This window comes from Anguilla rostrata, chromosome 17, assembly GCF_018555375.3.
Source record: "Anguilla rostrata isolate EN2019 chromosome 17, ASM1855537v3, whole genome shotgun sequence".
Lineage (NCBI taxonomy): Eukaryota > Metazoa > Chordata > Actinopteri > Anguilliformes > Anguillidae > Anguilla > Anguilla rostrata.
The window spans coordinates 28,645,304-28,657,305 of record NC_057949.1 but is presented as its reverse complement, the minus strand read 5'-3'; the positions used below and the strand labels follow the sequence as shown (position 1 = coordinate 28,657,305).

The window sequence follows — 12,002 nt, the reverse complement described above, 5'->3', positions numbered from 1 at the left end:
CCTCCCCCGTCTGTGCCCACCCACCTCTACCCTCGCCAGGCTCAGGCTGGCACAGCTGGAGGTTCTCAGCAGGACACACAGAACAGTTTGAAGAATTGTTTTTATTTGGAATTTTTTTTTGGTTTTCCCTGATTGGTGGGCCTGCTTAAGGCTTTTATCTCTTCCTCCACCCATCCCTCTCTTTCCTCTTTTTTTCTCATCTGCTATCTCTTCATTTCTCACCCCTGATCTGTTACCAACTGTTTTTAACTCACTTCTGTCTCTGGCCTTCCTTTTAGCCATTTCTCTATTTTCCTGTCCCTCCCTCCCTCCCTCCCTCCCTCTGCATCTCTTTCTCTCCCCCTCACTCCCCTCACCAGCGCTCTCTGTCTGTCTTCCAGGTTTCCCCATCGCCATGGAGAAATTAATTCTTATTTCTGTTATTTCGGAGAAGCTGTTCCGTTATGAATCTTCTGTTATGTTTGTAATTGCCTTGCATTTCTCACAATTCCATGAAATACAGCACTTTCTTTTTCTCTTTCTCTCCCTCCTCTCTCCCTCTCTCTCCTTCTTTCTCTCTCTCTCCCTCCCTCTCTCCCTCTCTGTCTCCCTCCTCTCTCCCTCTCTCCATCTTATCATTCTGCTCCCAGCACCCAGACAGGAAGAGAACGGGCATAAGAGTCTTCACACTCCCGCCTCACTGTACCCATGCCACGCTGAGTCCCTCCTACTTCTGCATTTGTAAACTGATCATCTCTCTCGCTCTCTCTAAAGTTTTTTCTCCCTCTGTCTCTCTCTCGACACACATACACGCACGCACACACGCACACGCACACACACACACATGCTCACACACACACACACACACACACACGCCAGAGCTGAGAGGAGGTGCTTCCTCTGCGGTGCCAAGCCCCCTGTTTGGCAGAGAGGAACTGGGACCTCATGAATATTCATGAGCCCGCCCGGCGCCCTCCCCACCCGAAACACTCACTCCCCTTCTTCCCTACACTCCGTGGCAACACTTAGCAGTGGCACATGGTGGGACAGCTGTTGAGGACCAACGTGGGCATCTGTGCAGGCAGACCAGAGAGGAGCCAGGGTGGGGAGGGAGTGGGGGGGGCAGGAGCAAGAGGAAAGGGGGCGGGGAGTGGGAGGGATAACAGGTAAGGTGGGTCAGGAGCACTGTACCCATGAGGCCAGCTCATTGGACAATACCTTTGTGGGGAGGAGTCAAAGGCCACAGTGAGAGCAGAAGGATGAGTGTGTGCGCACTAGGAATTGAAAGATGGGGAAAAAAGAGAGTAAGAGATTGGGAGGCAGCTGAGAAGGGAGAAACGTGTGTGTGTGTGTGTGTGTGTGAGAGAGAGAGGGAGGGAGGCCAGGGTGCTGCTAACAGAGGAAAAGTGAGAAAGTTGGTTAAAAACAGCAAGAAACTGAGACCTACACAAAGGATTAGGATCCAGAGGGAAAGACTGGGATGTGAAGGGAGGGATTGGGATCCACTGGGAGCCAAGAGTTGGTTCAACGGATTCCTCACCACACCTTTCCACCAAACCTGGACCATCAGGGATTTTGTTGTGTCCCCAAAGTCACAAACCCGCCCTCTAGCTCACATGCAAATCCTACAGACACAACCTCAGATTTCTCCAGATAAAAGCTACTTCCCTGTGATACGATTTTGGCTTTAGAACTTAACCTTACTTCTCATTTCGTGATCACAACACATTTTTTTAACGGCTGCACTGGTGCTGCGTTGGCTTCGAATGGCAGAAGCAGAGGTTTCCCCCTGATTTAATCCTCACCTTTTCACCCAGACGTGAGGTCAGGCTGCGAGCCCCATCCCAAAGCGGCAGCCAGATCGAACCCCTGTCACAACGACAAAAAAAGGGTTTCCCCTGTGGCCATGGATAGATGTAAGGGAACGAGCAGCGACTAAAAAGTTAATTCGTAGTGGAGGATCTTTGTGCTGCTTTGTTACGTCTCTAACATTACCTGCGCATCTGCGATGATCAGTGTTCCACACTGCAAGAAATAAAAAAAGAAAAAAGTGTCTTAAGTGTTTTAGTTATGTAATGAGACTTAAAAGCTTTTTATTCTTTTATAAAAATTGTTATTCTCAAAAGAAAATATTAGCTTGTTTTAAGTTAATATTTCCTTAAGTTTAATTTTCTTACCCCATTTGCAAATCTTGATTAAATTAGTAAAACTTTTTGAATTCGTTTGTGCTTTTTTTTCATCTTATTTAGCGAAACCTAAATTTGTGATGAGACTGCTAAATTCGAGTTTGTGCCCCCCCCCCCCAAGGCCAACAGTGTTATTAATAATAATGATGAAATGTTACAATTGTTGGCACTAACAGTAGTACCACTATTATTTCCAATAACTTATAAACTGCAAAAACCAAAAAATAAGTATTTTTGTCCTATTTAGATTTTATTTGCATTGTGTTTTTGCTAAAAAAAAGACAAAAAGATTGCCAATTAGGTGAGTCAGTTTGGATCATGTCAAGATTTGCCAATGGGGTAAGATAATATCCCTTGACAAGCAAAATGTAACTTAAAACAAACAAATATTTTCTATTTGAAAGAGAGAGAAAAAAATATTTTGTGTATCATTACAAGACTAAAACACTTAAGACAGATTTCTGTTTTTTGTAAAACCACAACTGTGGGGTGAGAGAGAGAGAGATCCCACAGTTACTGATGTGTAATGCATTTTCCTCCAAAGTATCCCCTCAGTCCTGCAATCCAAATCTCTTGAATTGCCAAAAAAAAAAGGAAAGAAAATAAATGTTTTTTTTCTTCACAATTCAGATCTAATTCTTAAAGGAGGGAAGTGCCCTTCCGTGTCTGAAACTCCAGGACACTGGGCAGCAGCTTCCCCGGTGTGAAGCGCATGCTGGGAACGGGTTGAGGAAGTCAGATTAACAGAATGGAAATCTCACTCTGATTTGACCCCGTGTTCCCCTTTCGTCTGAGGAGTCGGAACATCAACAGCGCTGCGAGGTCTCGGAATTAGACGTTTTTTTTTTCTTCTCCTTTTTGTAGAACGATCATCCATTTTAAAACTGCCGTGGGGGCTTCGCACGGCTTTTGAGCTGGCCTGCAGCCTGAAACTTCAGCCGCGAAACAAAGACGGAGACGGAGCGGCAGTCGGGATCAGACAGAACTCCGACACGGAAAAAAACTGCGACCCTCTTACGAGAAACAAGAGAGACGCACCGTCTCTAACCAACAGAACACGCGATACACATACCGTAAGACTCGAACAGGAAGAAACAGCAGGTGTCTCTGATTCAAACACTTAAAAAAATAACTGTCTTTCTGCTAAGAACAGAGTTACAGGTTGCCTCTGTATCAAACACTGATAATACTGAACAATGCATAAGTACTCTCTCGGGTACAGCAGTCACGATCGACTGGACCTCGTTCAGGCAGTTTTTGCCCTCCAAACATGAGAAACAACAAGCATCTCCCTGGCGGCGACATGGACCATAGTTCAGTCAGTTTGCCCTTTGCCAAAACTGTAGATATTCGAGCTGCTATAGGGGTATATACGCACTGGAACATCAGTTACACCTCTTCAGTGGCAGAGCACAGAGAAGAGCTTTGGAAGCTAACCGTGGAGAAAAAGACAAAAAAAAAATGGCCACGTTTCAGGGAGTGAGACGGAATATTGGAACTGGAGGTAAGGGGAGAGTGGGAGAACGAGAACGGGGGCGGGGGTGGGGGAAGGGAGAATATTCCGCAATATTCCAGATCCTTTGGCAAATACTTTTTTCCAAAAACCTTTACCACTGCAGCACCTTTCATCAATCAAGAGAAACAGAGCGAGACAACCAGACACCGCAGAAACCCCGAAACCCTCCCATCCCTGTCCCCGTTGACCCCTTGAAAGCATCTTTTTTCAATCAGACACACAGCAGATGCTTCAGTCAAAGCGGTCCAAGGCCAAGATCATCTTTGTGCATTTGTGTGTACATGATATCATCTATATGCGTGTGAGGCAGACATCTTAGATGTGTTTGCGCATGCTTTGAGTGCATGTGTGTATGTGTGTGCGCCTGAGGACGCCTTTGTAAATTTGTACATTTGTATGTGTCTCCGTGTGTGAGTGGGTGGGTGGGTTAGAGATAGGGTGTGTGTGTGAGAGAGAGAGAGAGAGAGTGTGAGTGTGTGAGTGTGTGTGTGTGAGAAAGTGAGTGTATATGTGTGAGTGGGTTAGAGATAGGGTGCGTGTGAGAGAGAGAGTGCGAGTGTGTGTAAGTGAGTGTCTGTGTGTGAGTGGGTGGGGTTAGGGTGTGTGTGCATGTGTGTGTGTGTGAGCAAAGCTAACATGCGGGGGATGGGGGGGTTTGAGGTCCTGGCTGCGGGACGATCACAGCCTCGGGTTTGGGGCGAGTGTGCGGGACTGTGATGGGAGCCGAGCCTGGCGCCCGTCCCCTAATTAGAAAAGCAGTAGACGGTGCGCCCCTTTTGTGCGCCCCCCCCCCCCCATTCGGGACCTGGCTCCAGTCTGGCCCCGCCTCAGCAGCCGTGAGCCAGTGTGCTGTCTGGAGGAAATATGTAAATCACCCCAAAGTCCTCAAACCATCACCACCGACTGCCATTTCCCTCATATAAACGTCCCCACAAACCATTACCACCGAATCTGCCATGTCCTTCATATAAACGTCCCCACAAACCATCACCACCGAATCTGCCATTTACCTCATATAAACGTCCCCACAAACCATCACCACTGACTGCCATTTCCCTCAAATAAACGTCCCCACAAACCATCACCACCGACTCTGCCATTTCCCTCATATAAACGTCCCCACAAACCATCACCACTGACTCTGCCATTTCCCTCATATAAACGTCCCCACAAACCATCACCACTGACTGCCATTTCCCTCAAATAAACGTCCCCACAAACCATCACCACCGAATCTGCCATGTCCTTCATATAAACGTCCCCACAAACCATCACCACCGAATCTGCCATTTACCTCATATTAACGTCCCCACAAACCATCACCACTGACTGCCATTTCCCTCATATAAACGTCCCCACAAACCATCACCACTGACTGCCATTTCCCTCAAATAAACGTCCCCACAAACCATCACCACCGACTCTGCCATTTCCCTCATATAAACGTCCCCACAAACCATCACCACCGAATCTGCCATTTCCCTCATACAAACAGCCCAACAACCCACACCAGTGTACAAACACACACACACAAATACACATGCTTGCACACACACACACAAATACAAGGACAAATACACAAGCATACACACACACAAGCATACACAAACATACAAGCATACACACACATGCACGAGCACACACACAAATAAACACACATGCACACAAGCACACACACACACAGACAAATACACACACACATGCACACAATCACACACACACACACAGACAAATACACACACACACACACACACACACACAATTATAAATGTAAAAACGTCTCAGTGGTGGTCACTTCACAGTGGGGTAGTCGGTATTCAGCAGGCGTACGCGGGGTAATTAATGCTGAGGCGAGACTGAGCTGGCACACCCCGCACACTGGACTGACATGCATTCCCTGGTCGGGAAAGACGGCAGATATTGGAACAAAATGGCAGGCTTATTAATGAGGGAAAACCCACACTCCAGCACCCCCTTCAGTAATCAGGGGACAAAAAAAACCGAGAGTTTCCTCCAAGTTTCGTGCGTTTCTGGACCAAACCTCTCCAGTCCCAAAACAGCCCCATTTACTGACCATAAACACATTCAGACAAAGCAGCCCCCCCCCCACCCCCCAGCCAATAAGACAAGAAACTGCTCGGTAAATTTCTGTTGCGTAACGTGCTTAATATGGGCCTGATAAACTGGAAACATTCATATTTCAAGGATCTCCAATGTTCTCTCTTTCCCCCCCTCTTTCAATCTCTCTCTTCCCTCTCTCTCTCTCTCTCTCTCTCTCTCTCTCTTTCCCCATTTTCCTCTGCCCACTGGTTTCACTTATTAAGTTTCAAAGGTTTCTGGGCAACGTGGTTTTAAAAAAAGTAACCATGGCATTTTTTTGGCACAGCCCTGCTCCCGTCTAGCTGGGGACATGGAGGTTGCCATGGCATCAGTGGGCACCTCATGAAGCAGGCCATTGTTGGGGCTTTGTGTGTGTGTGTGTGTGTGTGTGTGTGTGGCAAAAGTACTGTGCCAGCTTTTCCTAAATACCCAGACTCCCAAGGAGTCCAGATCTTCTTGCACGTAGGCAATGCCAGACTGTAACACAATTATGCCAGCCAGCCAGCCATCACTCTCTCTCTCACTCTCTCTCTCTCGCTCTCACACACACATGCACGCACATGCACTTGCACACACGTACACACACACACACACACACACAATTCCCACTTGCTTTCACTGCGCCAGGGTATCTGTGAAAAACCATAGAATGGGGGTTAAGAAAGATAACTGCATGGTGATAGGGGTATGAGAGCACATGCCAACTTACCCCCCCCCCCCCCTTCCCAAAATGCCCATGCTTAATCCTACGCTACCCTATTCTCCAGAGAAGTTTAAAGTTCCTTTCCCTCTCACCTAAAATGCACGTCACCCAACTCACCCAGTCTCTGTTAATCACAGAGTTTGACCTTCGCCCTGGACGAGCAGCCTCCACATGAACACCCGCCCCAGCCCGGCCCTCTCACCCACACAGCCATTGCCTCAGCCTGCTCCTAATCAGATCATCCACAGTGGACTGGACGAGAGGACCAACCCTCTTTGAAGAGTAGGTTTTTTTTTCCCCCCCAAAAGAAATTCTAAGCCAGTGTTCTAGAACTCCACGGCTTTCTATCGCCAGCAGTGATTGTTACATCATCAGCGTTAGAATGTTCAATCAAGAACATTCCGATCACATATTTGTGATGTCACAGCTTAAAAGGTTTTAGCCATTCTTAATGCTCCCCTTCCCACCTGTGCCTTTCTCACGCATGTGCTCACTCTCACGCATGGGAGAAGAAAGGCTAGTCACTTAATTTCACCTTTCTATAATTTCTATGAAATAATTTTATGAGAATAAAAACAGCCCTGCAAACTCACTTATCCAACATTTCTGGGGTTATGCATAGATGTAAATTAAAAAATGTATATGTATTTTCAAATGACTGATGAGGAAATATGAGCTATACTGGGTCCTTTTTTAAGATTATCAAAAAAGTGTACAATTTGTCATTATTTCTGTTCCAATTACTTGCCAAACACTGAGTTAGTAGGCCTATGTGTGAAAACCTGGAAACAATTAGTGGTACCAGAAAACACATCGTGTTGGACGTAAGTGGCTATTTCACTTTGAAAACGTTTGCTAGCAGCTGAAACGCCTCGGCAACAGTAACCTTTGACAGGTCTCTGCTCCTTGGACCAACTTTAACTGCCGCTACAGACGCCAATACCATCTGCTGTCAGGTAATGTGGCAGAGTTTTTTTTTTTTTTTTTTTTGGTTAAATTGAAACCAGAGGCTGAAATTGCGTCATGAAGCGGACTATGGCGGCCTCTAGTGGTAATGACTGTGCATTACCTAAATTCTAAAGAAACAAAATTATTTTGATAAAAAAAATTGAGGAAGAGGAACAAACCTACAGAAAATGTTTGATTTATAGCTGAGTCCCTCATGAGATTTCTTCCCATTGGGGAGTTTTCTCCGCCACCTGTTGACAATTTTTTTCCCCACTGGCAAGTTTTTTTTTTACCTCATGTGCTTGTGATTCAGGCTGGGTTTTTGCTCTTTTTCTATTATTCTGCAAAGTGTCTTTGTTACAGCTTTCTGTAAAAAGCGCTATGCAAATGAAATCTATTTGATTTGATTTGATAGAACACAGACTTTCTGTAGGCTGTAGGTTGAAGGGGGGAAGACTACATTTCCCAGTGTGCACAGGGAACAGCCAGGCCAAGAAGGAAGAGAGCCTACACCAATCAACATGGCATCACTTGAGTCAGTTTTAAACAGTTGTGTAAACTTCTTTTCAGGGAAAACTAGTTTCGAGCATCGAAAGAATCGAAAACATCAAGTCTATGAACTTTGAGCATTCGGAAAAGTGCTATATAAATGCAATGATTCATTCATCATTTTGGCGGAGGGGGGGGGGGGAGCAGGTGGTTAAACTGTCTTCACCACTCCTCCAAAGGGCATGTGGCCTCTCCCCCAGGGCATCTAAGTGATGAAGGGCCGGAGACTAGGGTTAAAAAAGCATCGGAAAGCCAGCAGTTGTCCTTAAAGGCCCTCGCCTTTTAACCTTCAGCAACACGCAGCCGAGCAGCGCACAACCTTTTAACCCTTTAACCATGTAAGGCGTGACATCACAAACATGCGATTACAATGCTCTTAACTGCGCATTCTAATGATGATGTCACAATCACTGCTGGTGACTGAAAGCAACGAGAGTTCCAGAACACTGCCTTAGAACACATTCCAAAAAACCTACTCTTCAAAAGGGCATTTTTTATTAATTTAGCCATCCCTCACATCTAGCATTTCTCACATACTCTCACAATGCCACCAAGGGCATGTGCAACATTAACATTATACTGAAATTACTTCTGTATTATTCAAATAACCATAGGTTCTTTGTATATCCAATATACTGGTCACCCAATAAAACAGCAATTTAAAAAAATTTTCACCATTAATATTTAGTTAAAAATGTAGGTTTCAGTTTCAGTTAAAGCACACAAGTAATGGTGCAAAACATTCAGTTACACGTATGATGACACTGAATTCATTACAAGTATATCTTTGTCAGAAGACTTAGGCTACAGAGGGCGGTCACCAAGGGTGATGAAGGCCATCACCAAGGTCGCCACCAGTTTGGGGGGATGTCAAAGAATAACCCCCCCCCGCCCCCCCACATCAATGGTCCGAAATCTCACCTAGGGCAGCAGAATGGCTAGAGCAGTGTCTGGATCAAAGGTTGTTTCAGGAGCATAAATATTGTGCAAGCGCTTTACAAGTCTTCCTCATCTCATACACTGCTTCCTCCTCAGCACCTGAGACTGATGTACTGTATGAAGTTTTAGCGAAGTTCTTGTGAAGATATACTGCTAATGTACAAACTTTTAGCTAAACTCTGGTGAAGTTATATTACTGATGTGTGGGCTTTTAGCTAAACTCCGGTGAAGCTATATTACTGATGTGTGGACTTGTAGCATAGCTCTGTTGAGCTATATTACTGATGTGTGGACTTGTAGCATAGCTCTGTTGAGCTATATTACTGATGTGTGGACTTGTAGCATAGCCTGTGAGCATATTGATGTGTGGACTTGTAGCATAGCTCTGTTGAAGCATATTACTGAGTGGGATGTCAGCATACCCTCTTAACGCCAATTCTGAATGGTCGAATTAGCTAGCTCTGTGAGCTATTACTGATTGGACTTGTAGCATAGCTCTGTTGAGCTATATATGAGTTGATTTGCAAGCCGTTGAGCATAATATGATGTGTGGCTTGTAGCAAGCTCTTGACTATTTTCGATGTGACTGTAGCTAGCTCTGCTAGCTATAACTGATGTGTGACTGTAGCTAGCTCTGTTGAAGCATATTACTGAGTGTGGACTTGTAGCTAAACTCTGTGAAGCTATATACTGATGTGTGGACTTTAGCAACTCTGTGAGCTATATTACTGATGTGTGGCCTTTTAGCATAGCTCTGTTGAAGCTATATTACTGATGTGTGGACTTGTAGCATAGCTCTGTTGAGCTATATTACTGATGTGTGGACTTGTAGCATAGCTCTGTTGAGCTATATTACTGATGTGTGGACTTGTAGCATAGCTCTGTTGAGCTATATTACTGATGTGTGGCCTTTTAGCTAAACTCTGGTGAAGCTATATTACCGATGTATGGCCTACGTCTAACTATTCCAAGCAGGTCCAGAGGGACATGGCCAGCTAAGTAAGGACAGGCTGGACGCGGATGCTGGTTCTTAAAAGGAATGAATTATCGGGAGTGGGGTAGGGGTGGGGTGGGTAAGGCTCCTCAGAAGGGCCTATAAAAAGATCCCCCTACCACACCCCACTCCTTCAGCTTCCTGTCCCCTTGTGTATCGTCTGGACTTCCCAATTAGAGCATACCTTTATCTGTCAACAGCTGCCCTTCAGTTCCTCATTCGTACCTTCCACCAATGAGGGAAGAGTAAATGATTTTCATGTCCCACTCCTCTCCACCACCCCAAACACCACCTGCCCCCCCCCACCCCCCCAACATACCCTTTGGGAGAAACATAGCTAGCCAGAAGGAGAAGTGATGAGCAGGGTTTGACCATGATGGGGGTCTGTCTGAAAAGTGCATTGGGGTTCAGCTTTCTCTCCTTTTATAGTAAGTGGTGCCTGTTGCTTTGGGACAGGCAACCCCCCCCCCCCCCCCCCCCCCACCCCACCCCCCCGAAGCGTCTCCCCAGGACTGGGAGCTGGAGCGGGGGTATATAACGGCAGGAGAGTGGCTTCGGCCCTCTGTCACCTTCCTCCAGCTCCATCTCCGTTCCGTCGCCCCCCCCTTAAAATCGGACGCTCCCCTTCGCCTGCGAGATGGCCCCCAAAAAGCCCGAGCCCAAGAAGGAGCCGCCCAAGCCGGCCCCCGCCCCAGAGCCTGAGGTGCCCAAGGAGCCGGAGATCGACCTCAAAAGCGTGACCGTGAGTGACCGTCCCGTGCACTCGCTGTGGCCGGACACCCCACCATGGACCGTGGGCAGTGATCTGTAATGACCTCTCTCTGGGCTTGCTGTAGGCAGTGATCTGTAATGACCTCTCTCTGGGCTTTCTCTCTGGGCTTGCTGTAGGCAGTGATCTGTAATGACCTCTCTCTGGGCCTGCTGTAGGCAGAGATCTGTAATGACCTCTCTCTGGGCTTGCTGTAGGCAGTGATCTGTAATGACCTCTCTCTAGGCTTGCTGTAGGCAGTGATCTGTAATGACCTCTCTCTGGGCTTGCTGTAGCCAGAGATCTGTAATGACCTCTCTCTGGGCTTGCTGTAGCCAGTGATCTGTAATGACCTCTCTCTGGGCTTGCTGTAGCTGGTGATCTGTAATGACTCTCTCTAGCTTGCTGTAGCAGTGATCTGTAATGACCCTCTCTGGCTTGCGTGCCAGAGATCTGTAATGACCTCTCTGGCTTGCTGTAGCTGGTGATCTGTAATCCTCTCTCTGGGCTTGCTGTAGCTGGTGATCTGTAATGACCTCTCTCTGGGCTTGCTGTAGCTGGTGATCTGTAATGACCTCTCTCTGGGCTTGCTGTAGCTGGTGATCTGTAATGACCTCTCTCTGGGCTTGCTGTAGCTGGTGATCTGTAATGACCTCTCTCTGGGCTTGCGTAGTGGTGATCTGTAATGACCTCTCTGGCTTGCTGTGCCAGAGTCTGATGACCTCTCTCTGGGCTGCGTAGTCAGAGATCTGTAATGACCTCTCTCTGGCTTGCTGTAGGCAGTGAACGTAATGACCTCTCTGGCTTGCTGTAGCAGAGATCTGTAAGACCTCTCTTGGGCCTGCTGTAGTCAGAGTCGAATGACCTCTCTCTAGGCTTGCTGTAGCATGACTGTAATGACTCTGGCTCTGTAGCAGGATCTGTAATGACCATCCTGGCTGCTGAGGCAGTGACTGTAATGACCTCTCTCTGGGCTTGCTGTAGCTGGTGATCTGTAATGATCTCTCTGGGCTTTCTCTCTGGGCTTGCTGTAGCCAGAGATCTGTAATGACCTCTCTCTGGGCCTGCTGTAGCCGGTGATCTGTAATGACCTCTCTTAGTTCATAACTAGTGATCTGGAGTTTCTCTGTGGTATCCTTTGTACATGGCAAGCATGGGGTTATCGGCACACACACACACACACACACACACACACACACACACACATCAGCGCAAACACACAGAAGCACTGTTTGCTTTAATATACACAGCACTACACCAACGTCTTGTGAGGTAGAAGAGGCTCAGGGTATATTACATCTAATGAAAAACATGTTTTCAACATACAAAAATGCCCAGTT

At 46.8% G+C, this 12,002-nt stretch overlaps 1 protein-coding gene across 2 annotated transcripts in view; it reads left to right on the top strand.

The window, feature by feature from the left end:
* Positions 1-12,002, top strand: part of myl4 (myosin, light chain 4, alkali; atrial, embryonic) — a 30,029-nt gene that overhangs the window by 10,999 nt on the left and 7,028 nt on the right. Inside the window, exon 1 of one of the 2 annotated variants that reach the window (XM_064315360.1) lies at positions 10,467-10,656. The exons of the other annotated variant lie outside the window; for it this stretch is intronic. Within the exon in view, the coding sequence (XP_064171430.1) occupies positions 10,552-10,656 (105 nt within the window). The 5' untranslated portion in view covers positions 10,467-10,551. Of the gene's footprint in view, positions 1-10,466; positions 10,657-12,002 lie in introns of those variants that run through there. 2 annotated transcript variants of the gene reach the window in all.